General features: G+C 46.4%; 1 protein-coding gene across 2 annotated transcripts; it reads left to right on the top strand.

The window, feature by feature from the left end:
* The first annotated feature begins 7 nt into the window (after positions 1 to 7).
* On the top strand, positions 8 to 27,593 carry SMYD1 (SET and MYND domain containing 1). 2 transcript variants are annotated; one of them, XM_050896147.1, is made up of 10 exons: positions 8 to 172; positions 10,991 to 11,167; positions 11,860 to 12,073; positions 13,773 to 13,903; positions 15,821 to 15,859; positions 18,831 to 19,023; positions 22,430 to 22,522; positions 23,743 to 23,906; positions 25,447 to 25,615; positions 27,096 to 27,593. In XM_050896147.1, the coding sequence occupies exons 1-10, from the start codon at positions 36 to 38 to the stop codon at positions 27,252 to 27,254; spliced, it is 1,476 nt and encodes a 491-aa protein (XP_050752104.1). In that variant the 5' UTR covers positions 8 to 35; the 3' UTR covers positions 27,255 to 27,593. The 2 variants fall into 2 exon arrangements, with proteins under 2 accessions (XP_050752104.1, XP_050752105.1); XM_050896148.1 differs by lacking the exon at positions 15,821 to 15,859.
* Positions 27,594 to 27,960: the final 367 nt, after the last annotated feature.

Genomic DNA, 27,960 nt, shown 5'->3' with positions numbered 1-27,960 from the left:
GAGATACCCACCTCCCAAGCCTTGGGGTCCCTGGGATGACCAAAGGGGGAATGGAGTCAGTCGAAGTTTTCACGTCTGAAGGCAAAGGCAGGGGCTTGAAAGCCCAGAAGGAATTCTTGCCTGGGGATGTCATCTTTGCGGAGCCAGCCTATGCAGCTGTGGTTTTTGATAGGTAAGAGAAAAGCACTTGTAAAACACAGACCAAAAGTAATCTCGATGCAAAATTTCATCTGGCCGGGCGGGTAAAAGTTTGAAAGTGTCTGGACAACATCGGAGAAGGGTGTGAAGGGAAGTCAGAAGCACTTCTGTAAAGATGCATTCACAGCTTACAGTGAATGTCCTTTGCAGGGCTCAGATCAGCTTTTTTACTTTTAATACGGTGCAATCTGTTTCCAGGATGTGATCTTGCAAGGTGCTCGGTGCCGTCAGCTTTTACTGAATGCGCTGAAAGTTGCGCGTATTCAGTGCCTCACAAAACTGGACCCACGTTACACTCTGGTGAACTGCCAGGAGTTAGTGTAATTCAGGTACAGCCATATCAGTCTGACTTTCCTGAATCCTCCGATGTATAATGCGTGATAAAAGTGAATTACGTTGTGCTCTGCTCACGTGTACCACCTCCCTGCTGTACACACAGCTTCATCGCCCGCTGCCTTCAAACTAGAAGCTAGTGGGGTCTGCAAGTGATATCGTTTCTGTTAAAGTGATTTTATATTTATAGCTAGCCGAGTTAACTGGAGGCAAGTTTCTGCTTTCACTCTTGCACCAGACTGGTTGTAAATTTTTGTTCACACTGATGTAGCTAGAAACTGAATTCTGGTACAAATGCATTTTTCTTTTCTGCTGCTTGTTTCAAGGACGAACAACATTCGATCATCCTGCGCTGCCGGTGTGGCTGGTAGGTGCCCACTTCTGCCCTTCAAATCAGTGGAAGATTCACTTAAATACCCTGAAAGCTAAAAGACACAAAGAACAAATTTCTGTGCTGATCTCCTATGGGATAAATCTAGAATAAAGCCTCAGAGAGGAATGGAATTTGTTCAGCCATATAATATGCTAACTGAGAGCAGAATTTGGCCCAAACTTTTTAACCGAGGAGCTAGATGTCAGCTGAAGTTTTCATTCTGGGCTTAGGAAATTTGTGAGCATTCCTCAAGGGCGTCATGGTGAGTCCCGAGACTGAGTTTTTTGCTCCAAACTGCCAGTGACTTTAGTGAATGTTCTGCACACTAAATAGGGCAGTGAGTGATTCTGCCTAGCTGAGCTTTCCCTGATTGAATCAGCTCTGCTAACGAAGTCTGGGACGCAAGCAGATCTCATGCTGTTGTTTTAATCCTGGTCGTCTTGTAGCTGAAGCTGATCCGTGCTACTGTTTTATCTGGCAATAGCAGAGAATTGGGGATTAAATGGACAGAGCAGGAAATAAATTTTTTTGTATCTTTCATTCACTTTTTCCTTGCCCTTATACTGTTAATGGGTGAACATGTTCATGAATCTTTACAATAGCAGCAATGACACTTCTTAATTTTTATTTTAATATGTCATTGCAAGACCTCACATTAAAAATGTCATTTTTTATTTTAAAATATTAAATTCTTGAATTCTGAACCCTGAGTTCAATTACAGTAGTTAGTGACAAAACGATCTCTCCTTGACGTGTCCTTTTAGCTTTTGTATTTTAGTTTCGCTTGCGTCACTAGCTGGAATCTTGCTGTGATCCTGTGCTTGCTTTGGAAGTGCCTACGTACAATGATTTCTCCCATATGCCTTATTAAAGATACTAATTATCCTTTAAACCATTGAAAAAATTTTACCTTTGGATTGCTGGTTGAGAATTTTTTTTCTTCTGTCTGAAATGTTGCGAGCATCATGCATAGCGTAGAGCAGCCCCTTAGATCATGTTGAGCTACAACTTCACTGCATTTTCAAATGTCACTTGTGTAATGTCAGATAAGGGGAGAAACTATCACCACATCGGCTCTTAGACTGCAGACTGTGTCTTAGGCTTAGGTTTCCGACAGAAAACCTCGGATGGGGACAGATGTGCTTCCCTCCTTCCCCAGGCTTTGTTTAGCTCGCAGAGGGCAGATCCAGATACTGAGCAGCAAGGGGGTAAGGTAAACACATCCCTTTTCTGCAACTGCAGGGGCTGGGGATGGCTTCAGTCATTCTTATCTCTCTGCTTCTTCTTCATGCTGCTGTGTAGTAATAATGGACTCCTACCCTCCCGTGGCACATTTCATCCCAAAGCACTTTATATACGTCAGTGGTGAAATGCATTCCCAAAATCTCCGAAGCAGGCGGTGCCAACTAAATGCTTGTTGGTTAGTGCTTGGCAGGGCATAACCTGGGCCTGAGATATAACGGAAACATGCATTTTTCTTGTGAAAACTGTCCTGATGCTTTTCCTACACGTGCAGGATTTGAAGGTACCTTCTATCGCTGTCCCAGGGTATTCAGTTGCATAAAACCCCATTGAATTGATTGCTATCAAAGAAGGGTAGCCTGGATCCTTGTAGGACCTGCAAGAATAAATCCACACTAGGTCATGGTGGCTGGTTTTGCCCTGAAAGAACTTCTGTTGCCTCTGCATGGATGAAGAGTCCAATGAAGAGGCATGTGTTTTTCCTCACCCACGAGCACACATGTATAGGTCCTAAAATTGGTGTTGAGTCTACACTATTAAAAAGGGTCTCACCCTGCATTGGGAAACCCAAAGTCCAGAGTCCCTCATCCTAATTCCATTCAGCATCTTTGTCTCTTGCTGAAAGCAGTGTGTATGTGTACTATGGAAAGGGGATTCAAATATGAGTGATTGGTGGGTTTAATTTTTTGGCTCAGGTCCTACCAAATATGCAACCAGATTTTCCACAGAGCTCAGCTTGCTTCGTATATAAAGGCCACCGTAGAAGCACTAGAGTGCAGAGTTGGTCTGTACTTTGCAGCCCTTTGAAGACCTCAGTCCTTTGGGAAGTCTGGTCCCAGTGTGGATGCTGAGCCCCTGAAATCCTGTCCCTGATTTTACTGTTGAAATCAAGTTCTGTATGTGATGTATATGGGTGGCAATCAAACTGCAGTGGCCACACTGCGATATTCTGCGTGACTGCATGTGATGTGGCAACACAGCAGGTGAGGCGAAGGTGTCTTTTTCAGATTAGTAGGAGCAGCTCTTCAGAGATACAACATAGTTTTCTTGGTTTGGCCGTGCTACAGGATGGAAAGCAGCTTGTGTTTATGCCCGGGCACAAAGCTGTCAAGAGATGGGAGGCGTTACTGTTCAGAAACGGCAAAGCCCCATAAAAGCTGATCATCATTTGACCTGGTGAAGAACATAATTATGAAATGAAAAATTTGGATTATCTGCTACGGGTGTTTAACTTCAGGTGTGTAAGTGAGAAACCCCTCCATAGGGCTGTTGCGTAGCAGAAACCTACCTTTCGTACTCTGAGAAACTATCAGAAGAATCAAACTCTTTGCCCCGACTGTACAGAGATCTACGGAGCCTGAACAACTAATCTTGGCACAGGAGAAAGTGTGGATACACTACGCTTTGGGCTTAAATGATGCAAAGGCCCTTCTCTATATGCTGATGTGAGGAACTGCTGAAGTAATTTGGACCTGAGGCTGTCACCCAACTGCACTGTATGAATGTCTGTCTTTCAGTAGGAGGCTGAGTCTGAGGAGGTGTTGAGGATTTTATTTTGCCAGGAAAAGGAGAAATGTTTTCTTTGACAAAACTCTAATAATCAGCCATCATACTCTCAGCAAGTAAGACCCATCAATTTAACTGGACCAGCCTACAGGGCGGTATGATGGCTTGTCCAGCAATATGCTTTGGGACTCAGCTTGCAAATTAAGACACTCAAAACTAAGGTCTTTTATAAGTGTCTGCATAGAGCTAAGGGCAGGATTCCATTGCTGTAGGTGTTTAGTGTCATTTGAGATGTCCCAGGGTGTCTGAGACATCCTTTTAGGGCTGACAGGTACAAAACAGGATTTATGAGAATCAGGCCTCCTCTCAGGCCAGATGGTGTCCCTGCAGAGCCTAAAATAACACTAGGGTCCTATGTCCAGGAAAGTAAATCCAGTCCTAAGTGCCCATTACAGTCAGTGGAGCACTGTAATGTGCACTGAACACAGACACCTACCTTTGAGCTGAATGACTTTCCAGATCCCACTGAGTGTTTTGGTGGAATCTCTACTTAGACACTGAGGGTACAGATGAGCACATCTGGGTGTCTAAATCTGCAGACTGCCTCCCACCCTGGAAGCCCCTGAAGGTTACAGGGACCCTGAAGGTCCCTGAAGGTCTCTGAAGTCATTGAGGCTGGTGAGGGCTTGTACTCTTCAACCCAATGATGGTCATCTGAGCAGCAGTTTCTTACCCGGTGCCAGAGACTTCTAGTCCAGAAGTACATAAAACTCAAAGTGAAGCTAAAGGAGGTTCCTATAGATGTCAGCCAGCTTATAGTTTCTTAGATTTTAAGGCCAGGGTATGACTCACAAGGCTGACCCTGCTCATTGCAGGGGGGTTGGACTAGGTGACCTTTAAAGGTCCCTTCCAACCCAAACCATTCTACGATTCTATGATTCTATAACCTTTTGCTTAACGCAGTAGTTACCTGGCATTGACTCCTGCATCAAGCCTGTTACTTCTACCTGAACTAGAGCAGGCTGTTTAGAGAGACGGTGAACACTGATTGAAAGGGAGTGCAGAACTCAGTGTGATCTCCAGTATTTTGCTATTTGGATAAAGTGCAGATACACTCTGTGATCTGTGTTTGAATCAGCCTTGCTGTTATCAGCTGAAATATAGCACTCAGAAAACACCAGTGTCAGGCCTGCTTTGCCCTAAAATAAATGCAGAAGGTTGGAAATACATCTTCTCAAGGGATTCTTTGCCTTTGTTGGAGTCGTTTTTCAATCTGCAAAGCCCTTGTGCATTCCCCATTGATATTACCTCTCATTTAGGCTTTCTCTAGTGCTCTGCTTACGTGCTGGGCTTTAATCCTTCCTTCCCTCTTCACTTTCTCTTTGAAGATCCCAGGTCTCCTTTCCTCACTGCCACCTTCAGGACGATGGCATTCCGATTGCCTGGGCTCAATGTACAGTATGTGACCTTCTCCTCTGGCATGTCAGTTGGCTCTCAAGCCTGTAAGAGTTTACATTTCCTACGGGCATGGGGATGCCTGATATATCTCTGTCAACCTTCATCAAGAGAAGGTTTGCTCTTTAACCAGTGGTGTTTGAGAGACAGTAGTCAAGGCAAACAGTGTCATGTGGTAGAAAGCCAAGATCACCTGAAGATCTGCTTGATGAATGATCTGCAAATTGCTAAAAATCTGAGGTCATGCAATCTTTGCACTCCTTTTTGATGTATGAAGCAGGCCCAAAACATTTTCCAAGGGAAATGTGGGGAGCTCCATTATTGTAGCTGGGATGACCTAGGGATATAAGAAATGCAAAATTTTCCGTAACAGTATGACTCTGAAAAGATTATGGAAACAAATTCTTTGAGTTGATACCAATAAAAACTGACAGCTAATGTGATCATCTTCACATTGCTTAAACTTTCTGGGGTTTGATTTTTTATTATTATCTCATTTGTTCAAAAGCTTAAATAAAACCTGAGAGAAAACCTAGCTTTTTTAAAGAAAACCACACTCACACCTCTAAAAAGAGGCTGAGAAATCTTGTCATGAAAGACTAAAAACAGAATAGTCTAAAATTAGTCTAAAGTAAATCCTCCAGTCAAATCACACAAACTAGGATGTGTCATCCCTGCCATTTTAAAGATAAAAGTACTAAGCTCCAACTCCCTTTTTAAAGGAGCAAAACTGTTCTTGTGCTAATAATTCATCATTATAGGTATCCTCAGTAGAAGCCAGCTGTTGAATACCTCCCTTTTCCCTTCACTGCTGAAAGAGTAGGTGCATTTCCTTAGGCTGCTGTGTTTAATGAAGTGTTACAGCCTCTGCTTTGAAAGCCAAGTGGACTTTGCCTACATCTTAGGCTATTCTTATGCCATCCTCTGGAGGACGTTGAGGAGAGAAATGCCTAGCCAGCCAATAATAAATACGAAGCAGGTGGACTTAGGTGTAAGTTAGGTCATCTGTGTGTGTCATCTGTCATGTACAGAATAGAATAAACTCACGTTAAATAGTTTGTGAGCTTCTCGCCATGTCCATTAGCTATTCAATGAAATCGTCCTTTTATTCCTTTGCACTACAGCCATCTCACCTTGCTTTTCCAGATCAGTGAATGAGATGCTGTGGGTGCTGGATGGGAAATGGTTGGCAGATGTTTGGGTTCTGCATGTTTCAGAGATGAGGTTAATATATTTCCTATGACAGTGCTCAGCCCTCTGTCCTGGCAGGTCCAACAGGTCTTAATCCATCTGAATCCAATCCAAGCAGTCACAAGAGCTACTTGCTTCTTCTGCTGTCACTGAGAGCCGTGCTTGTGGGAGCCCTGGTTTAGTTGACAGTGCTCTGTCACCTCTTGCATTTGTTGGCTTGCAGATTGAATCATTGCTTTTGTGACTGTAGCTACGCCCCAGATTAGTAGTAGTTGTGTGCCTCATCTATGTAACACCAGAGCTCATGAGCCCGTGAGCGTTCAGCTCAGTTGATGCTTGGATGAGAGGCCAAGAAAAGCTGAGGCTCCCAAAAAAGTCATTTAGTGAGTCAGTCAGTGGCACCTGCCCTTCAAGTCAGTCCTAAATCCCTGACCTGGCAAGGCTTGGACGGGCTGGAGAAATCACTGTGCTAGTGAAAATCCTGCTCTTGGGCAGGGTGAAAAAGAGAAGTTCTCACTATGTGTGGAAGATGGCAGTGAATGAATGGCCAGAGATCACCCCAGAGGCCATGGTGTACATAGACACAGCAGAAAGCAGCTGTATTGTCCCAATGTTAAAGCAAGGGAAGCCGATCACTGAGTCTGTAAGGGTTCAAACCTTCAGGGCTCCTGGGTAGGTGCCATACGTCTCCCCAGAAGCCTTCAGCGCTGCCTGGCCATGCAGCATCCTGACCATGTGGGCATGGGCTGCTCTCTCTACAGGGAGAGGAAGCTTCATCTGGGCCACCTGGAGCCATTTCGGGTTGTGATGATAGACACTTTCTAGTCCAGACAGAGAAGGCTTTATAGATCAGGGATTTCCACAGGTTGAGAGACTGGGGTTTAACCTCAGGCTGTTCCCCCTGTCCTTGAGGGACCTTAACCATTGCAGAGAGGATGACAGGGGAGACTGTGGACCACTGCAAGCCTTTGGTGTCCTTGGTGTTGTCTACCTCCAGGACAGATGGCATCAGAGCCTGTCGTAAGGTCCAGCCCTGGGGCCAAGGGAGAGCCCCACTTTACCATCCCCATTCGGGGTGTCCAGCTCTGAGTGGCTCTGGGACAGCAGCAGTTTGCACGACTGCCTGGAGGTACCTGAGGGATTTAGGTGCTTGCAGGGTCAGGCAGTGCTCGAGCAATGTTTGTTGAAGATTTAGGCAATAGATCTCAAATACCTATGTCTCCTGAATTTTTGTCTGTGCCAAGAGTTGAGCCCAAGCCTCTGGAGTCCTGGTAACGTACATTATCAATAAATCCAGTCTTCTTTTAAACCATTTCTGAGCAGGGAGGATCCTGCAAGGGTTTTGTGAGAGATGTGGTATTTCTTATACCTACCAGTCAGATTACCTATGAGTAATTGTGTCTGCAGTTTCAATACCACATGAACTGTTCCTTCACCTCCTCGGGAAGTCTCGTATACCTTCTTTTTGTGCATTTCTGCATCTCCTTAGAAACAAGGGCTTTCTAGGGCTGGCAGTAAGTTCCACCAGTTGGGTTTGCTTTGGAAACTCTGGACACCTTATGCAATAAACAGCAAAATGCAAAGACAACATTTCAGTATTTTTCTGTTCTCAGAGAGATGGGGGGAGACAAGCCTCTGTTTGAGGACTTGGGTTTTGCTGCACCATATTGCCCTCCAACCTGTCACTCCTCTTTACAGGGAAACTTCTTTGACTGCCTTTTTGCTTTCTGACTGCCCTCGAAGGACGCAGGCGGCAGGAGGGAGCCTGATTCCCCGCGCAAGATATCTCCCTGTGCTTCCCGGCACAACATAACCATGCGGGTTTTATCAGCTCTCTGGCTCTCCTTTGCCTTACAAGGAGTGTAATCTCTCTTGCACCTCTCTACCCCCCTGACTTGACAGCTGACAGAGCACAGCCTTGCATTTCTCACCAGCTCCCAGCTCTTTCCTATGACTTAATGGAGCTGGCTGCATCCCCCTTCCCGGACACATGCTCCCCCCTGCCCCATTCCAGGTGCTTACCTTGCATCAGGCTCCCTCCAGCACCGCTCACTGTCATTTTCCAAACTTCATTTTCACATGTGTTTTTGTCTGCTGCAGGTCATCCTGCTTTAAATCAGTGGCCCTCTGCTTTAAATCAATGGCCTTCTTAATCCTGCAAGAGCCAAGGCACAGGGTGGATTGTGTCAGCAGCTCACACAGTAGTGCCAGAGGAATGAAAGTGCATTTTAAGTGTACTGTGATGGACATAAATGTGCATACATATGTTTATATATATATCTGTATAGTGGAGAGGCAGGACAGTCTTGGGGCTGGGGACGCTGGGGCTGTGGGTCTGATTCCCGTCTGTGGCACAGCCTCCTCGTGTGATCATCAATACATTTTTTATTTCCTTGTGCTTCAGTTTCCCCACTGTGGGCGATGATAATGTTCCCTTGGTAATGAAGCCTCTATGGTCAGTGAGCTTTTTGCAATGAGGAGAACCGCCCTCCTGGGACCAGCAGTGTCTAAGTGATGGGAATTTAAATTCTCCTGTACTGTTGAGCCTGGCTGGAGGCAGAGATAAAGTGGGCAGTTGCCTGGAGAAGCAGACAGCTGGGGGCACCAAATCAGGCAGTAAAAAGTCTTCTCTAGCAGTGAGGGGAAAGTCCCAAAGTTGTCTAGGCAGGAGACCAAAGTGTCTCCCCCTCCTTCCCAATGAATTAAGTCCTAGGAGCAAGCAGCTGGACATGTGAAAGGGGCACATGGGGGAGGTTTCCCCTTGGTCTGGGACCCTGGATGCTCTCGGAGGGAGGACATGAGGTTAGACTTCTTCATCAGTATCCTCTGATGCATTCCTCCCTTGGCCTTGGTCATAGTTACATACGTACAATTGAAGTCCTATTTTGAACCCCCCTAAAGAAGCAACCTGCTCCTTTTGAAAGGTGTTTCCCAGTTATCCCATGACCGTCTAACTCACAGTAACTTCTCAACTAGTTAAACTGCAGAGCCGGGAGCAGGAATAGCCGGTGAGCAGCACTTACCGCTGCTGGCACCAGAGAAAGACACATCAGGCTTTTGGATTTGGAGGAGAAATATGCATCACTAGCCTGTCTGCAGGAAGGCTTTAAGTGGCCTAAAGAGCACAGCACTAAAGCTGATGCCGGACTAAACAGGGAGGACTTCATGCCCTGAGAGCAGAGCACATCCTCACATCAGGCACTGTACTCATTACCTGTAATGTTTAACAACACCTCCATGGGTGGCATATTCTGGACCACTGGCCAGCAGTAAATCATTGATGTTCTCAGCTCAGCAACATACCAGCCTTGTGAAGATGAAAGATCCCCTAGATTTATTAATAAAATCTTATGGTGATCATAAATGCAAGTACTGCTCCCTAAGCTTGGCATTACAGCCAGCCCACCCCATGTCCTACCCCAGCCAGTGCTCCTGTGAGCTCTTCAGAGTTCATCTTTCCTCTGTCTTCAGCTGTTTGGTGTTCCTTGTCCATCCCTGGGCAGCTGAAAATTCATTCATGCCTCAGCATTTGCACTTGGGGGCCTGCTGAACAGCTGGGAGCCTGCCCTGGTCCCTCAGACCTTCACTAATCCATGGTAGGCGTCTGTCTGGAATCACTGGGACCAGGAGAGCCCCAAATTCACCTCGTCTGGGGCTCTGTGCTGCTGTCTCCTGATGGTGGACAGCTAGGAGACATGTGCCGTGGCCAAAGGAAGGAGGAGAAGACATAAGCCACTCTGTGATGAGAAGATCTACCTTGAAGGAGGCAGATTTCTTGGTTTCCTCGTGTGATTTCCAACACAATGCCACAATTGCCAAGTGCAATGCGTCCAGTACAGCCACACCTTTGGCCCAGTGGCAAAAAGAAGTGACAAGCAAAGCTGTTTTTTAATCCATGGAAACATATCTTGTTTTCAAGTAGTAGAAACACAGGGTTTCCCTATGCAACCACTTTGATCTATCAGTCTTCTTCATTGTGATACACCTCTGGTCTGCTCGCTAGCAGGGCATTTCTGATGTATATTTTTATCCCCACAGCGTGCCTGTGCCTAAGGAAAGCTTAGGAGAGCAGTTAGGACAGCTCAGAGCCATGCTCCCATTTGATCCCTCTCACCCAATGTTTTCCTAAGTCTCTTGGGCATGGTGGTGGCCCATGTGGGGCCCAGGAAAGCCTTAGCGCTCAGGAGGGGTTTCACTTCAGCCAAATTCAGAGGCTTTGCAGGCAGGTGAAGCTCTCAGGCTGGCTCTTTGCCTTCACATTCTTCTTTGTGCTCGCCTGAGCTACAGACTCATTAGGCATCTGCTTTCTGCTCAGCAAATGGGTGGCTGGTGCTTCAGCACGGGCCAGACAGAAGATGAAAACAGACCGAAAATCCTATTAACAGCAGCGCTGCTGAGGAGGAGCAGATGAGCTGCAGATGAGAGGGCTGAGAGCTGGGGAATGCTTTATTGCTGCCCTCCTTTAAACAAAATATTTGTCTCTTTGGCATAGCCAAACAGAAAAGGAACAGCACTGGGCAAGCACAGAAGGATTAAGCTGGATGGGATCTTTCTCCGTCCTCCCAAAAAATCTCAGGGGGTCCATCCTTAGTGGCTGTGGGGAGCCCAGGGACACAAAGCTGGCAGAACCCTTGCTGGGTGGAGCTGGCCCTTCACCAAGGTATGAGCCAACGGGTCCTTCTGTCTTTCCAGCCTGACACATGTCATCTGTCACACCTGCTTCAAACGGCAGGAGAGGCTCCACCGCTGTGGCCAGTGCAAGTTCGCCTACTACTGTGACCGGACCTGCCAGAGAGCGGCTTGGCTGAACCACAAAAATGAGTGCTCCGCCATCAAGAAGCATGGCAAGGCACCCACCGAAAATATCAGGTGAGAGCTGGCCCCCAGGGGCTGAGCCGGCAGCCTGGGGACAGTGGGAGAGGACAGGGCATCCCTCCGGAGGGTGGCAAGGTAGAGCTGGGTGGCCTGATTTGGACAGGGTGGAGGTGGGAGATGGTTTGGGAAAGGCCAGGAACATTCCTGAGCTGAGGGGATGGGGACCTGGAGGAGCATCTGGAGTGCGAGGGGGTTGTGCTGCTTTTTTTTTTTTGCTGCAGGCCCCCAAAAACTCTACTGCAGCTGAATGTGGTGAGGCAAACCTGCCCGGGGTGATTTAGGAGGCATGGGAAAGTGGGGAGTAGGTGGAAAAGTAGAAGAGGAGATGTGCTCTTCCCCAGTTTGTCTATAGGATGCATTGATTTGGCTTCACATCCCAGCTCCATCATAAGAAAATGAGAGGAATCCCCAAGGAAATGAGAGCCGTCATGGAGGGCTGGGGACCTGGGGGGTCTGTAGCACTTCTCCAGACAAGAACATAGATGCCAGGGCAAACCCCTGCATCTCCCTTTCCTTCAAAAGCCCATGAATGGTGACCAGCCATCAGCCATCCGATGCTGAGCCTGTCTCGGTCCGCCTGTCTGCGCACAATTTCCCACCCATGAAATGAATTTCGATGGTCCTTCGGTCCCTCTCCTTGCAGTGGGTGGTGGTGGTGCTAACACCTGGGGCTCTCTCCTGGCCAGACTGGCTGCCCGCATCATGTGGAAGATAGAGAGGGAAGGCAGCGGGCTGACAGAGGGCTGCCTGGTCTCCATCGATGACCTGCAGAACCACGTGGACAGCCTTGACGAGGAGGAGAAGAAGGAGCTCCGTGCTGATGTGGAGAGCTTCCTCGAGTTTTGGCCGCCCCAGAGCCAGCAGTTTGGCATGCAGTACATCTCCCACATATTCGGAGTGGTACGTTGGAGGGACGGGAGAGCAAATGGGGGGCTGCTTTTAATGCCAACTTCCCAGAGAAAGTCTCCAACTGGCCTGAGTTGAGGATGGCTGAGTTCATCCCTCTCTTGCCCTTAAGAGGCCGTAGCGATTGGGGTAGCCGAGACCGGCATTTGCTGCAGGTGGTTTGAAAACTGCCCATTCCTCCTCTGCATTGCTTCTGCGCTGACACTGGGAAACTGAGGCATGGCAAGGGCAAGGTCTGAAACATTTTATCTGTCTAAATACGCAGGCAAGTGGCTCGCACAACTGTAGGTGCTACATTGTCATCACGAGTCCCACCAGGCATCTCTCTGCACCTGGGAGAGCTGAGAAAATCTATTTAAATATATATTTTTAGTAAATATACATAGAATATATTTGCATGTAACAGAACTGTTTTAGTATATGCATTAATGTCTATTATATAGTTTGCATTAGATTTTTACATGTATATTATTAATATATATTATATATGTGTATATATATTATAAAAATAGGTAAAAGATACTAAATGTATTTAATAATATCCATTCCTAACTTGTTAACTACAAATTTTTGTTCTCAGTGTAGCAGTGAGGGCAATTCCCAGAAGCCAATTCAGGCTGCTCTGCCTCCAGCCCCTGTACAAGTCGGTGTATCCCAGGCTGCACTAACCCCTCAGCTAGCGACACTGCCCAAGGGGCCAGGGTGAGCTGAGCTGAGACGCGCGCTCTGCTCCCATCTCTGCCGATCGCTGCTATGGCAGAGAAGTTGTCTTTGCCAGCACAGGGAGGACACACAGCATCCTTTGGTACCCTCCCCGCAAAGAAAATCCAGTCCTCTGGGCACAGGGAGACCTATGTGCTAGTGACCGACATAACTTGCCCATGCAGAAGTGAGGAAGTACAGATAAAGTACAGAATCAGTTAAGAGAGGAAATAAAACTATTAACAGAGTAAAATAATTAGCAGCCGAGTTAATTATTTCCTTTGGTATATCCTATCGCATTTTCTCTTTGCAAATACTTCCTTTGGTTATGTTTGCAGCTGAAAACTGTTCCATTCATATGTAATAATAATGTACCATATAGAAAAGTATAATAATTTGTTCTTGGTATATATGTCACCCAAAAGTAGTCCTTCTGAAAATTGTCTGGGACTCATAACAAACAATAGTAATTGGGTTTTATAATCTCTGTGGGTCACCCAGTAAACGTGACCAGGTTGAATGTAGCTTTCAAGGTTAATTTCTAACTGATACCTGTTTTAATAAGTGTGAACTTTGCTTTCTGCCAATGCTCTGCTTGAATTGCCTCAAATTCATTTTCCTGTGACTTTTTTTCTGAATTATTTGCAGGAAGCAAATATAAGGAAACCAATGCATGGTCAAACCAAATTTATGTTAAACATCCCAAATTAGTATTAACAGCAAATATTCTGCAGAGCTCTGCTCTGAGTTGGTCCATGTGCTTGAGTCCTGCATTGCTTCTCTTCTGATGTTTTATCCCAACTAAAGGTAATTCTGCAATTACCTTCTGCAATAATCTCGTAGGCACTCCTCCTTTCTCCTTAAAGTTTGGAGATGTGATGCTAGAGATATACCTCTTCTAAAGCATCAGCGGGAATTGAGAAATCCTGAATGTAGCTGAGTTCAGCTTTTTCTCCTTTAATGCTTCTTCCTGCCTATGTTTTGGGACCAGATCAACTGCAATGGCTTTACCCTCAGTGACCAAAGAGGACTGCAGGCTGTTGGTGTGGGAATCTTCCCCAACCTCTGCCAGGCCAACCATGACTGCTGGCCCAACTGTACCGTCATCTTCAACAACGGCAAGTGAGTGGGTTTCTTTCCTCGAGCGCAGTGGGGATGCATCCTAACGGGCAACTCAGCAGACTCTGCTAACCCCACAGTGTCAGATCCCTGTCCCAGAAAATCTATTCATTCTTGTTTCCTTCTGTAGCTCAGAAAAAAAATATCAGGATTTTCTTTCTACAGAGGAACTATTTTCTCTCTCATTATTGTTATTTTAAAAATTATTGTCTGATGCACTAAACAAATACACAAGATTTGACCCCAAATCCAGTGAACCAGCAAAGAATTTTTCCCTGGTTTCTGTGAGTTTTGAAACCAGACTCAAAATAGGTAGATAAAGTACTAAGTAGCTGCCTAGATCACCCCTTATATTGAGGCTTTATTTATAAATAGTTAAGGAACAATTACAGTTAATAAATTATTAAAGATTATACCAAGTCCACAGTCCAAGAGTTTCTCATAACCAAAGCTTGCAATCAGCTGTGTATCACTATCTGCTGATGTGTTTATAACCATTCCTAACACAACCCTCATCTTTGTGAGAGTGTACCATCTCTATTAATCATTGATTAACTCTTTAGCAATGGGATCTTAATGACAATTGTGACTGTTATCTGCAAACCGAGTCACGTGCGAGTGCAGGATGCCCTAAGCTGCTGGGCATTCCCCATTCCCACCCAAGTCCTGTAAGAAAACTTCTGTGGGACGTGTGAGATGGAAAGAGGTTAAGTGGGAAATGCAGGGACATTTCAGCAGAGCTGGGAGTGGAGGCTGCTGCTCTCAGTGCTCAGGGCAGCCCGCGGGAGGGATGCTCTGCCCTTCGAGCCTCCAGGCCATAACAGGTATAAACTGCTGCTGATCCAGCAAGTTGCATCGTGTACAGGACATTAACTGTGGGAAACTGCTTGCCAAAAACTGCACAGCCACCGTATTTCATCCAAATTTTCTGCTAAGATTTTGCAAATTCCCATGTTCACCAAACTTTAGTGCTATAAGTTAACTACCCAGCCTCCCCTCCTTTAGCTAACACATTGCTTGTGCACTCCAGTTACCGCTGCTGATTTTACCTGATAAAACTATAGCAGTGTTTATCAAGCAGCTGGTAAACGAGCAAAGAGAAAACAAAACTGCATTAGGATGATTACCTTGGTGGGAAATAGGATCTGATTGGAGTCTGTGCTCTGCTATCCAATTGCTCTGGATCAGAGCCATAGTGGGATGATGGAGAGCCTCTCCAACCAGCGTGGGAAGTGGAGGAGGTAACTAGCAGTGACAGCAACCCTGAAGTCTGAGTTTCTAGGCGGTAGGTAGAGGAATGGCATTTTGTTTGCCTGGCAACTTGTCGAAGCTCCCACATGTATTCTGTTACTGACTTTAAACTTGACCATCTGGTTGTTGGCCAGGTAAATTACGAAGGTTTCTTTTCTTTCTGTGGAAGCCTGATGATAAGCTCCTGTTGTGGGAACTGAGCTCTCTGTCAGTGCTCAAGGCACAATAACGGACTTGAGGACCCACTAAACTCATCACACAGAGCACAGTCCTTGTTGCTGATATCCCAGTCTGATTTCCATTTCAAGCTGTGTTTTAGAGAGCACGACTGCTGATGTCAGCGGAGCCATTTCTGTGCGGGAGAACCAGCCCCCTTGTGCCTGCCAAACGTCAGAAGTGGGTTTTTGCACACCCCCTGGCCAAGACCACTCCTAAAATCACAGTGCCAGGACAGTTCTCCACCGAATCGTCCACGATCCAGTGATGGACAATTTGGTTATGGCAGCTGCATAGCAAAAGCAAAGCTCTCATGAGGTGAAACATGAGCCAGGCACAGGGAACCCCCTTGTCTCCCGTCAGGACGATGTCCCGATGCCCTACACCGTGTACCCATTTTTTTTTATTGTACTTGTACCTGTGTAAACTGCAGATGTTTGTTTTGTCTTTCAGTCATGAGGCTGTAAGATCAATGTTCCACACACAGATGAGGTGGGTCGGTCTTGAAAGCATCATCCTCCCCCTTGCCCTGTACCCCCCATGCCCCGTGTTTAATGGAAAAGCTGCACACAGCCCGAGGGGCTCCCTCTGTTTCCAGAAAATTTCACTTTCCCCATTTTCTGAACTTCTACTCCTCCCCTGTGTAAAGCCCCACTAAACCCAAACCTCACTTAACTCTGCATTTTGTAGTAAATTAAAATGATAGTGGTAATACTGTGACTGTCTCCCCCACTGCAAATTCCCTCTCTGCCTTCCCACTCTCTCCCTTGGCTTCCTCCCTGTCAATATTTCCCCTCTCCACTTCTCATTTCTCCTCCCCTGACTACAGCAAGAGCATGAAAGTCAGAACAAGGTCTCGCTAATCTTGTACAGCCCAAAATAAAACCTTGCGTATTAGGAGATGAGAAATGATTGCATTACTGACATACTAAATAGTCCACGTTTCTTCTGCAACAAACGGTGCCCGTTGAATGTGTTGCCACAGTAGCAGTACCGTGAGATGTAGGTTTCATCCTTTTTTATCATAATACGTGATTAATGTTTTACCTTTTAATGATGCCACTGTTACCTGATCCAAACTAAAGAAATCGTGAAAATACATGCAAAAAAAAAGTTCTCTACTTAGCTCGCTGCACTTGGTATATTACAGTCAATCCTGTTAAAGGGACACTGTTGTCTTTAAACTTTAATTTCAAGCAAACACACAATTTCCTCAAATAAGGTGTGAAATACTTTTGAAGTGCTCTTCTTCAGCGTTGATGCTTATTTGGTGCATTATAGATAGGACCATAAAAAGGGGCAAATGAGTTTCACTTCTGATTAGAATTGCTATTTGGGGGCAACTTGAGTTTTGAGATATCGGGCACTTGCTGTGCCTGTCGTGCGTCTTTCAAGGTCCTTGGTGCTCCTTGGTGCTTGGGGCAGACCCTGGGGAAAGAGCACGGGACAAGCTCGGTGGGGTGCTCTCGGCTGACAGTGTCTCTTTAACTATAGCATTTAAAATATGCCATGTGTTTCCAGGCTTATCCCAAACGCTGTCAATCCCCTCCACGCAAGGGATGGCTGCTTAAAATATACCTACGGTGCTTAGGCTATCAGGGGCATCATAAAAGTCAGAGGCTTGATTTTGCTTCTCTGGTTGCATGTCTCACTTTAATAAGGATCCTGTTAAGTGTGAACAGGAATGTTTATATGTGTAAACCTTTCTGATGGGAATTGCTTTTTCATGCACTTTCTCCGGGAGTAGCGGGTTGCACCTTTCTCTGGTTGGCATTTACCTGTGGTTGTGACATAACTAATAGCTGCCCTTCGTGACGATGGCATGTTTAGTGATAAATTTTGTATGAAATATGCTGTTGATATGATCTAACACCCAGAGAAGGTCAAGACCAACCTCAGAGAGTAGTTTTCACAGCAGCTTTAGCACAGCTGAAAGGCTCAGAGCTACGCGCTTGGTGCCGAGAGCTTGTAACGGGAATTACAAGGGAATTAAAAGGGAATTACAAGAGAATTACAATCCCTTTGCAGAAATATGATCACACAGAAAAAGTCGTGTCCTCCCCAAAAGACTTACTTTCAATGCACCTGGTGAGACCTTTGAGTCCTATGCCACCTATGCCTTTGGTGACACCTTCATTGGGTTCCATCTAAAGCACCTCATGTTCAGGTGGGAGCCAGCAGGTCCCCCCCAGGTCCGTCTCATAGCAGATGTGTACATCAAACGTGCTGTTGAGCTCAGCAGGAGGATGATCAAGGCACGCTGCCCACGGTGAGGGAGTCCCAGGACTGATGTACTACACTGTAGTGCAACGGTAGGGTGGGAGCTCAGACCATGGGACTGGCTTCATTTTGATAACCCGTAAGTATGCCTACCTGCAAAAATACGTTTTACCAACTAACTGGTCTGAGCGGAGAGCCCATGGTCACCGGTCTCAAGTGCAGTGAATTATTTCTAACCATGGGTAGAGTCACTAGTAGATGGGGGAGTAGATGGATACAGAAGCACCACCTTGCAATTGGTACTTGATGGAGCTTTTTCCCGTTCTGGCCAAATTCTTCAGCCAGTTGTGCCTGTCCAACCCCTGCAACTGAGAGGTAGCCCAGAGTAACTGGGAGATTAAGCATGTAGAGTGAAACAGCAAGGGAATAGTTTTGAGTGTCCACGTTATTTAAGACCTTTTGCAGGGTATGACATGAGAGAAAGGCAGGTGCAAAGGTCTGGCTTTCCAAAAGCCTGTCATCAAGGGCTTGCTGTGGATTTTGGTTTAGTAACAGAGACTGGCAATTTAATTGTGGTTTATATTAGCAATAGGCATCAGGTCAAAATGGACAAAATCAGATCTAAAAAATAGACTATTTCCAGAGAATTGTTTCTAGGCCTTTATGTAGAGAAGGATGAACAGGGTGAGGGCATCTTTTACCCAGCACCCAGAGGGAATTTGCCTTAACTTTTCAGAGTGAAAATGATACCGAAAGCAGCACAGCTCGGGATCTGGGAGTGTAGCCAGGGGTGTGCGGGTAGCATGCAAAGCAGTACTTAAAAAACAGACCCAAAGTCCAAACTCAGCATTTTGCAAGGCTTGTTGGATATTTCTGATCTCAGGGTTTTCTTCTGGCGAGATCTCCTGCAACATAATAGAAGTTTATGTCTAGATTCAGCACCCATCCGGATAAAGTAATGGAGTCGTAATCTGTTTGTAGCTCAGACCCTTACGTAGCCCTGCCAGGGACTTGCAGAGGGGCAGGAGAAACTGGTGTGACTGTGTTTTTACTCTGTATTCAGTTAACCAGACTGTTGCCCGTCTCTGCATTGCCTCCCTCAATAGCTAAAGCAGTACCGTAGGGCAAGGGCTCACCTCCGCAAGGGAAGGGCAGGTCGCAGGATTTGTCCCTGATGTCTCTATGGTTGCACCTTTGCTTCTGCTGGTTCTCCAAGTCCACATCACCTCTCCTTTGCACCCAGGATCGAGCTGCGGGCACTGAGCAAGATTTCTCCAGGGGATGAGCTGACTGTTTCCTACGTGGATTTCCTCAACGTGAGTGAGGAGCGGCGGAAGCAGCTGAAGAAGCAGTATTACTTCGACTGCACCTGCGAGCACTGCAAGAAACAGATCAAGGACGACCTGATGCTGGCGGTGAAGGCGGGGGAAAGCAAGGTATGGTTTGTCCTGCTGTGTCCAAACCCAGAGGTGGCTGCGTCTCCTCCACCAAGGCATCTGTGTGTCTTTGTGACTGTGGTTCCTCAGCCCGGGGACACTCTCAATAGGAAGAGAGTCAGATTTTGGCAGAAGCCTGACTAGTGCCAATGTAAAAAATGAGAACAGAACTGAACCTTGATTGAGCACAACACCAATTCAAGCCCACCATGCAAGGCCGGTTTAATCCCTGTTATGCAACATAAGTGCAGTTTTTAATTTAAAAAAGCCCACAAAAGTTGCCTTTAAGTCTAACCTGAAAGTCCATCAACAGGCAGAATGCTAAAATATTGGAAAATTAAGTCTAGAGCTGAGAAAAATGCTGGCATTTAGATTGTGGATTTTTTCGGAGGAACTGAAAGGGAATCAGTTTTGAACAGCAGAAAGGAAAATGTGTTGCAGGTGATTCGTGGTGACAGGACTAACCAGCGCTGCTGAAGCTGTACAGTTCGTAAAACGTGTACCATCACACTGGCTCCAGGAAGGTGGGAAGCCTGAACTTCCAGTCCCTCCTTGCAAAGGCCTGTCACAGGGAGTTTGTACCATCGCTTGACATTTGTGCATGGTTGCTGTGGGCAGACTGACTGTGAAGAATTAACATGTTTGACAGTTCATTTTTAAGCAATCTGTGTTTTCCTTGGAGGTCTCGCAAGTCATCGAGTGGGAGGGTGTAAGGCTGTGTCTTGCTGTTGGCAGTGGGATGTGTTGCTTGGCCAGCGGCTCCAGTTTATGAGCATGCTGGTAGCTCTAGGAGTTTCTTTTTGGTTCCTCTGCCCAAGGATATAATTGCTCATGGTTTTTGTCCTCTGTGGCAGTGTTAGCTTAGGGCGTTTCTACTCCTGCAAGCTTTACAAAGTGTATAAGGGAAGGCAAAGCAAGGCAGGGCAATTTCACGTATTATCAAGTCATTGATCTGCACTATTGAGCAGTCATGTGATGAATCAGACAGTACAGCTCAGGGGCTGATGTGGGGCAGGACCAAACAGCAAAGGCGGGATGAGGAACCGTGACCTCAGACCAGCGCTGCCACCAGGAGAGGTCCAGCGAGCTGCACCTTCCTGGGAAGGAGTGCAAAACCCTCAGCCTCCAGCTCTGCAGTTACCAGAAAGCCAAGCTCAGTCCTACGACTCTTCTTTCATATAGGTGGCAGTCAGGAAAGGCTGGATATTGCAGAGTATAAGGCTCTCCTTGAGAAACGTTTGGAGAAACAGGATCGAACTGATATCAGGGAGCTCCCATGGGAGACAGGACATGGGACTAGAGGAGAGCCTTTGCTTGCTGGGTCAAGTTCTCCTCTAGTGCAAAAGACCCTGCTATATAATTCCATTACTAAATTATCAAGCTTCATCTTAAAGCTAGGCCTGACTACTGAAACTCCCCACTTCTAATGTAAAGCTGTCCCAGAGCTCAGTCCTCTGATGCAGAAGCATTTTTATCTGACTTTCTGTAGAAGTATTTTCGAACACCTCCTCCAGTGGATGGCATGAAAAAATCTCAGCTCTCATTCAACACCTGCTATCAAGCCTTGACTGAGCAGTGAGATGCACCATCCCCTTTTCGTGAGCATTAGAGGTGCTCTGCAGCAGACAGCAGGAGGACATGCACTTTTGGGTAAATGTCCTCCACAATCTGAAGTGCTTGTATAGAAAAAGCCTGTAACTATGCAAGGTGCATGATTTCAGCTATTAAAAATAACACTCCCACAGACAATAAGTATCCAGACTGACCTCACCCGCAGAGCATGTCTGCTCGCTGCCGGCTGTATCGCATTTTCTGAATTCAGGCTCACTTGCCTGAGAGCAGCAACGCTCACAGCTGCGTGGAAAAAAGCGCTATGAATATATGCGAGATTGACAGCTTACATCCTCAACAGCCGCTGCGACCTCCAGTCCTTCACCCCTTCCAAATAGTAGCAAAGTTCCCATTGTTTATAATGGCAACAGACTTAGCGGTCTAGTAAATGCAAGAGAGGATTTTTGTTAGACAAAGCCACCGTGGAAGCACTGTTTAAAGTACCTATTCTGGGAGTCTTTACTCAGACAGCATAGCTGTGTGATTTGCACTGACGTTAACACTGCCTTTGTGCTCTGCACACTAGGACACCCTGTGTGCTGCTCAAACAGCTGCCAAAATCTGATTAGCTATGATAGCTTCACTAATAATATAGAATAATAAATCATAACACATACATATGTATGCATAAATAGATGGGGGGTATATGGCTCTGAAAAGCTACTGGTTTTCCTTCCATACTAAACTTTCAAGAGCTTTTCCCAACTAGCTGAATTTCACAGATTCCTCAAAAATCTGATTGACTGGATGTGGGAAAAAGACAACGGGACAGCCCTATGGTCCTGACTCCCAATCTTTGCATCCTTTGTTGCAACACTGGGTCTCTGCTTTTGATCCGCACCCAGAGGTCCTTCCTGGCTGCTGGGCACATGCCTGTGCTCTGGCTCTATTGCGTGTCTCCAGACCAGGCTCTTCCTGCAAGCTTCTGGGGTCACGCGATTGTGGGCTCATGTCAGATTTCCCATTTACGAAAAGGAAGGTCATGATAGCTAGAATAGTTTGAAAATTCAAATTTGAAAGGCTCAGAAAAGCGTAAAAGACGAATGATGGTGCTGGATATCATAATGTTATATTTCAGCATTAAATGAAGGAAGAGGAGGCAGATAATTATGAGCTGGTTAGTGTTTTGCCAGGCATGCCTAGATGTGCATCATGTCTTCAAATACATGGTGAAATCTAAACTTCTTTGAGGGGTGTGGGAAAACACATTTCACTCTCTGGATGCAGCTGAAATCTGAAGTCAACCGTCTTATGGTGTTTGGACCTAATGACAGCATTTCTCAGAATGGGTAAAATTTAGTGATCTTTCCTATCCTTATTCCACCCATCTCTCATTCAAGAGCCTCATTTCTCTCAAGCAGCTGCACTAGGAGCACCTGATACACACCAACTGGTGGCTTTCACAGCCTCTTTGGCGTCTCGTGAGACCTCCCAGTTGCAGGGTCAATTCTCTCCCTTTTCCAGAGGAGAGAAGAGGTGGGAAGAGTCAAGGAACCCAGTTATGCATGCCAGATGTACATGGCCGCTACCCTGATGAGCGACACACTTGCCGAAGTCAGCAGGAGCTTCACCTCCCAACTTGGTAGTGGGACTATTTCAGCCCAGTCTTGGGCAGGTCTGAGAGGCACGCTGGGATATACAGCCAGCGGTCAGAAGGTAGCGGGTGATGTGGGAAGCATCCCACTGAGCTGCTCTGGGTTCCCAGACTGCGGAACAAGCATCCCTTCAACCAGGGTATTTTGGCATGTGTCAGGCAGTGCATTTTCCTCACTGGTTTTCCTAACGTTGTCCCCAGCCCTCTGCAGAGACGGTGAAGGAGGTCATCCAGTTCTCCAAGGACACGCTGGAGAAGATCAGCAAGGCCCGCGTGGAGGGACTTTACCACGAAGTGAGTCCCGGTACTTTTGCTCTCTTGCTGTATACGCAGTGCCAGGGAAAGCAGGTCTTGTCCCTCTCTACGTCAGTGATTGAAGGATGAAACAAATCCCCGTTGCTGTAACCGGAATATCCCCATGTGCTTCCTGCTCTCTTGGCAGCTCAAATTGCAAAAGCTGACACTGGTTTCTGCCCTCTGTAAAGCATGACCATGTCTGAGACAACATCCCAGACTGATTTCTTTCATAGTGATGATACAAGGAGATTCAGGTGACTTCCAGCACCTCTGATTGACACAGGTGTTGAACCAAGGGCCTCCTGGGTGAAAAACATGAGTTACAGGGCAAGTGTAACGAGTCAGCTCTGCCAGGTGGCCTCATAAAAAGGAGGACAGCGGTTTTGGGAGAGGGACGGGACAGTCAGGAGACTTGCCACATTGAGCTGTGGGCTATGTTTGCCTGTGTTGATCTTCTCTTCACCTCCTGACTCCTGCATGTTGCTCATTTGTCGGGTGCTGAGGAGGGGTGTATGCTGTGGGAGACCCATGTCCCACGTCCCACCTGGAGCATAGGCCACAAGGGCAAAGGGTGAAAGACCTCAAGTCACTTCTTCCTTTCTCTCTCTTTTGCTGACCCAGGAAATGTTTAATTGTTCTCTTCATAGTGTAACAGCTTCAGGAAAACACTCCAGGTTGAGCAACAGCCTCCGGTTTTGAACTTACTTTGGGAAAAGACTGAAGCCCCCCAGAGCAGAAATCTGGACATTGGGTCACAGCTAGGTGCAGATGTGACACAGCTGAGCAGACAGGCATGGGACAGTGCAGCTCCATGTCTCCAGCCCCATGGGGTCATTAAGAGCATTCATTGCATCAAGTGCTTGTAGGAGGTTGGGTGGATGGCATTGGGGTATCCAATGGGGTATCCTGTAGGCACTTGGTATCTGACAAAACCCAACCGCCTGGGGTCTTTCTTCTCCTGAACGGTAGACATCACTTTTTCCTCACCAGTTTTATGAATGTAAGCCTGGGAGAGAAAGCTTTGAGCACCAATCATTTTGCTAGGCTGATGTTTCTCGACAAATCAAAGCACATCCTATCTTCCCCAACCTTCATGGAGGCTGACTTGGCCTCTAGGACTGGTACGGTCCATGCAACCCACAGGGCTTTGGTGTGGCAGCTTCAGGGCCAAAGATGCTCTGACTTGTGCTTACTCTCCCTGCTTCCTCTGGGCACAGGTCGTGAAGCTGTGCCGCGAGTGCCTGAAGAAACAGGAGCCTGTGCTGGGGGACACGAACATCTACCTCCTGAGGATCCTCAGCATTGCCTCCGAGGTCCTCTCCTACCTCCAGATGTTTGAGGAAGCAGCTGACTATGCCAAGAGGATGGTGGACGGCTACCAGTATGTCTGTGCCCTATTTTTGGCAGCTCTCTGTGGCTATGCAGTGTTAGGCAGTGTGTTATAGGAATAATTTTCTTAGTCTGCTCCCATCAGGGCAGCGGTGCTGGCATTCAGATTGGGACCTGCTTATATCACCAGACAGAGAGGGACCCCTTCTTAAATGCACAAGAGCTCCCGAACACCTTGATTTACGAAACTGTAACTGGCAAATGGTTTGGGTACATTTTTCATTAGCCTTTTCGTTTTGTCTCAGAAGCATCTCAGGGCTGCCCTGGTAGCAAGACACAGAGCCTGGGTACAGGACAGAGAGGCTGTCACTGCAGGAGACAGTCTGTTCCCCTGCACCCTGCAGGAAGGAGAAGTTGCAGAGAAAAGAGAAACCGTGTCAAATGGCTGTCACTCAAGATATCCCTTCACTCTTGAATAATACATGGATTTTTGTCTTGGCTAATTAGTATACACAAGTCCTGTGGTAAAAGCTCAGTGAGAATAAAGAAATTCAGGCTTAGTTCACATAGATCCAGGGCAAACCTCACAATAAAAATTATGTACTCTATTATTACTGAGGTTTTACTGCAGGACTGATGAGTATTGTATAGCCAAAAAAAAAAAAAAATTTAAAAAGTAATGTAAACCATAGAGAAGAGAGAAAAGCCCTTTTTGTCATCTTGTTCACCCTCCTGCTTAGGGCATCTCATACCTATTACTTGTCTTTTTGGTCAGTTCTACCCCCAGAGGCCTGTGATATTTTGTTCATTTTCAGAGGGGTGACAGAGTCACCTCCCTGGCGTGCAGGCCTGACAAGCCACTTCATGTCCCCGCCCTGGCACTGAGCTAATTGAATGACACAGATGAAGTTGCTTCCCCTCCCTGTTCCTCAGTTTTTCAGTCAAGAGTGAGGACTGCAATAATTTCCTTCCTTGCTTTAAGATCTGCCAATTCAATATGCCAAATAAGCCCTTGAAGGCGGGTTTTCAGGTAAGTCCAAGCAGCTTCTAACTCTGCCTCAGCTTCTAAAGTTGGATGTAGAGGCCAGGTTTCATTTTTCCCACCTCGAGTACTGACCATAGGGGAGTGATCTGACAGTTCCCCGAGGCGAGGATGCATCTCCAGGGGGTGAGATGAACATTTCTGGAGTTTCTGGAACTACCTGTTTCTCTGCCCACTTTGAATGAGAAGCTGGTGGTTGTTGCATTCTCAATTTAGGCACTGCATTAAGCGTCTGAAATTAAGTTGGTGCCGCCTGGGCTGTAGGGTCAGATCTGGGTTTGGTTTGTGCCAAAATAATGTAGAATGATGGAGCTTGGCATTCTCCAACCCAGGTGTCCAACTTTTCCCGTTCGCAGGTTGTTCATCCTCTTTCACAACAACTCATGTCCCCTGCCCCTTTCTAAGCAGGGCTGCACATTTCAGTGGCATCGAATGCAATAGGCTCTTCACTTAAGTAAACAGTCTGCTCTTTGGCAAACATATCACGTCACTGACAAACATTTGGGAACCCAGATCTTTCCTGAACTAAAATTATTCAATGTTTTTCCAGGAAAATATACCATCCCAACAACGCACAGCTAGGAATGGCTGTGATGCGGGCAGGAGTGACTCACTGGCATGCTGGTCTCATTGAAGCTGGGCATGGCTTGATTTGTAAAGCTTATGCCATTCTCCTGATAACCCATGGACCTTCCCACCCAATTACCAAAGACCTGGAGGTAGGTGTCATCTCCCATGTTGTCTCTGCTGTCTGTCTGGGCAAAATTACATTCAACCTGTAGAAACAACCCATCTGTAAGAGCTGAGGGATGTATTATGTACTGACTGCTTCTTACTAGTGCTGTGTTTTTCTCTAGATTATGTTACAGTCTGCTGGGAAATGCATGTCCCTTCCTATGGGAAATTTTCATCCCTGAGAAATAGCTTTTATCCTGCACCAGGACATACATTAAAAATGGCCGCTGAGCCCCTGAATCTTCTTTGAAACTGCTGTGCCCAAGGGCAGAGCCTCTCGTTGTTCAAACAGCCTGATTTCGCTGCTCTCAGATGGATGGCATTACAATTTGACTATATCAAATTACATATGGTGGATGTTCCCAGTTTACCAACTGATTTTCTTTACTGGTGTCCGTTCTTCTTTATTTACCACTCCCCCGTCCTTCAAGCTGCAATGTTTTTTTTTTCCTTGAATGACTGATAGGTGTATTTCTTAGCTTAGGGTCAAGAGCTGCAGACCCCAGGGAATTACATCTGCTCAGATATCATGAACTATTTACAATTGCAGCTGGGGATCTGTAATTTCTTTAGCCTTTAACTCATCTGATGTGACCTGTTGGCTTTACAGCATTCTCCTTTATTAGCCAAAAATATTACACGATACCAAATTAAATCCTTTATTGATGTCTTAGTCCCCGTTATAGCAGAGCTATAACCTTTATTAATGCAATTTTATATCATCAGAAAAATTAGTATCTAGTACCTAAAGCCAACCTGTCTGTTGACTTTTTCCCTATATATAGCAGAGGGCGAGACCCCAGCACCTCAGTTTCTGTATTTCCCTTCCCACTTACTTTAGGAGGAAAATAGTGGATATATGGCACATGCTTATCTCTGTGCTCCTAAACCAAGGGTTGAATAAACTCACAGACAGGTGTAAAAAGATTTCCTAAAATCCCTTCTGAGCCTCTGCTGTAATGCAGCACTAGGAATGACTCTGCTCATGGTGACTCCTGGGATGCAGGGGGTGCAACTGTGATGTGGTCGAAGAGGGGCTGAGCATCCCTCTCCTCCTCCCACAGGAGGTGACCCCCACCCTGGTGATGGGTCACACCAAGGGTCAGGCCCAGGGTGTGGATGGGAAGCACGCTCACTCCCTGGCTCTGCACAGCATCACCTCTAGGTCCTGCATCAGGTTTGGGAGCGTGAGGCTTCCCAGCAGCCTGTGGAAGAACTGGGTGCAGGAAGGGCTGATGCCTTCTTCACCTTCACATTACACAGGCAACCAGGTTTGAGAAAGTAACTGGATATCTGTGTCCAGTCAGCTTTGGTCCTGCTGGTGGGACACCTAGAGTAAGGTGCATCGGCCATTACATGGCCTAGGACATCCCTGAAGGATGGTCCCCGTTTTTAGGCAGCGCGTTATTCACTTGCTTCGAGATCCCCTGCGTCACAGGTTTTGTAACCTGTTGTGTCCATCAGGTCATGCGTGTCCAGACGGAGATGGAGCTGCGCATGTTCCAGCAGAATGAGTTCATGTATTACAAGATGAGGGAAGCTGCCCTCAAAAACCAAAAGATTCAAGTCATGCCTGAACCCAGCAATGAGACCTCACCAAGCCTCTTCCACAAGAAGGAATAAACCCCGAGCTTGACACAAATTCATGCCTGTGGGATAACATCACCCGTGGCACCTCCAAACATTGGGAATGTGAAATAGGAATGTGATATATCCATAAGGCTTGTTTCCAGTGGCACCAGTCTGACAGCATGGACCTGCTTGGGGAGAGTCATGAAAAATCTTCTGAGGGCTCAAAGCAGAAGAGATCTTGGCAGAAACAACATCATTTTTCTACCACTAGCATTAAAAATCAAAGCAAAAAAACCTGTTATAAAATTATTTACATTCTTATTGGAAGCCTGTTTCTCTCTACACAAGTCCTGATCCTGAAGTCCTTGGTTAAATTTTAATTGATTCTTTCCTAAGTGGTTTTTTTCCCATCGCTTCCTTGTGATGACATCATTTCTTTCCAGTGATGTCCATGGGTGGTTGACCAAGGGATGGTAGAAGTGGGAAGCTGGTTCCAAAAAGTGTCATGTATGCCTGTGGGCATTGAGTGCAAACTGAATGACACGCAGATGGTGTTTTGTGTAAAGTGCTGTTTTTCTGATGAAAACCTGGTGGAAAATGATTCTGCAGCTGACACGGGTGCAACATCAAACTGTGGGCACTTTGCAAGCGAGACTAAGTGGAATTCCTACATCAGGATAAATTAATTAGGGTAAATTAGTCTCCTTAGTTAAAAATCAGAAAATGTCTGCAGTGATGGCAGCAGACGGACGTGAGA

Source organism: Gymnogyps californianus, chromosome 4 (genome assembly GCF_018139145.2).
Source record: "Gymnogyps californianus isolate 813 chromosome 4, ASM1813914v2, whole genome shotgun sequence".
NCBI lineage: Eukaryota > Metazoa > Chordata > Aves > Accipitriformes > Cathartidae > Gymnogyps > Gymnogyps californianus.
Note: the sequence above shows the minus strand (reverse complement) of the source record. Positions and strands in the feature narration are given on the sequence as shown.

Bases quoted from the DNA above. Each gene is read 5' to 3' on its own strand.
- SMYD1 (XM_050896147.1), top strand. From the start codon at position 36: ATGACCAAAGGGGGAATGGAGTCAGTCGAAGTTTTCACGTCTGAAGGC. The intron at 173-10,990 runs GTAAGAGAAAAG...CTGTCTTTCCAG, and splicing joins GCAGCTGTGGTTTTTGATAG to CCTGACACATGTCATCTGTC. The intron at 13,904-15,820 runs GTGAGTGGGTTT...TTTGTCTTTCAG, and splicing joins GTCATCTTCAACAACGGCAA to TCATGAGGCTGTAAGATCAA.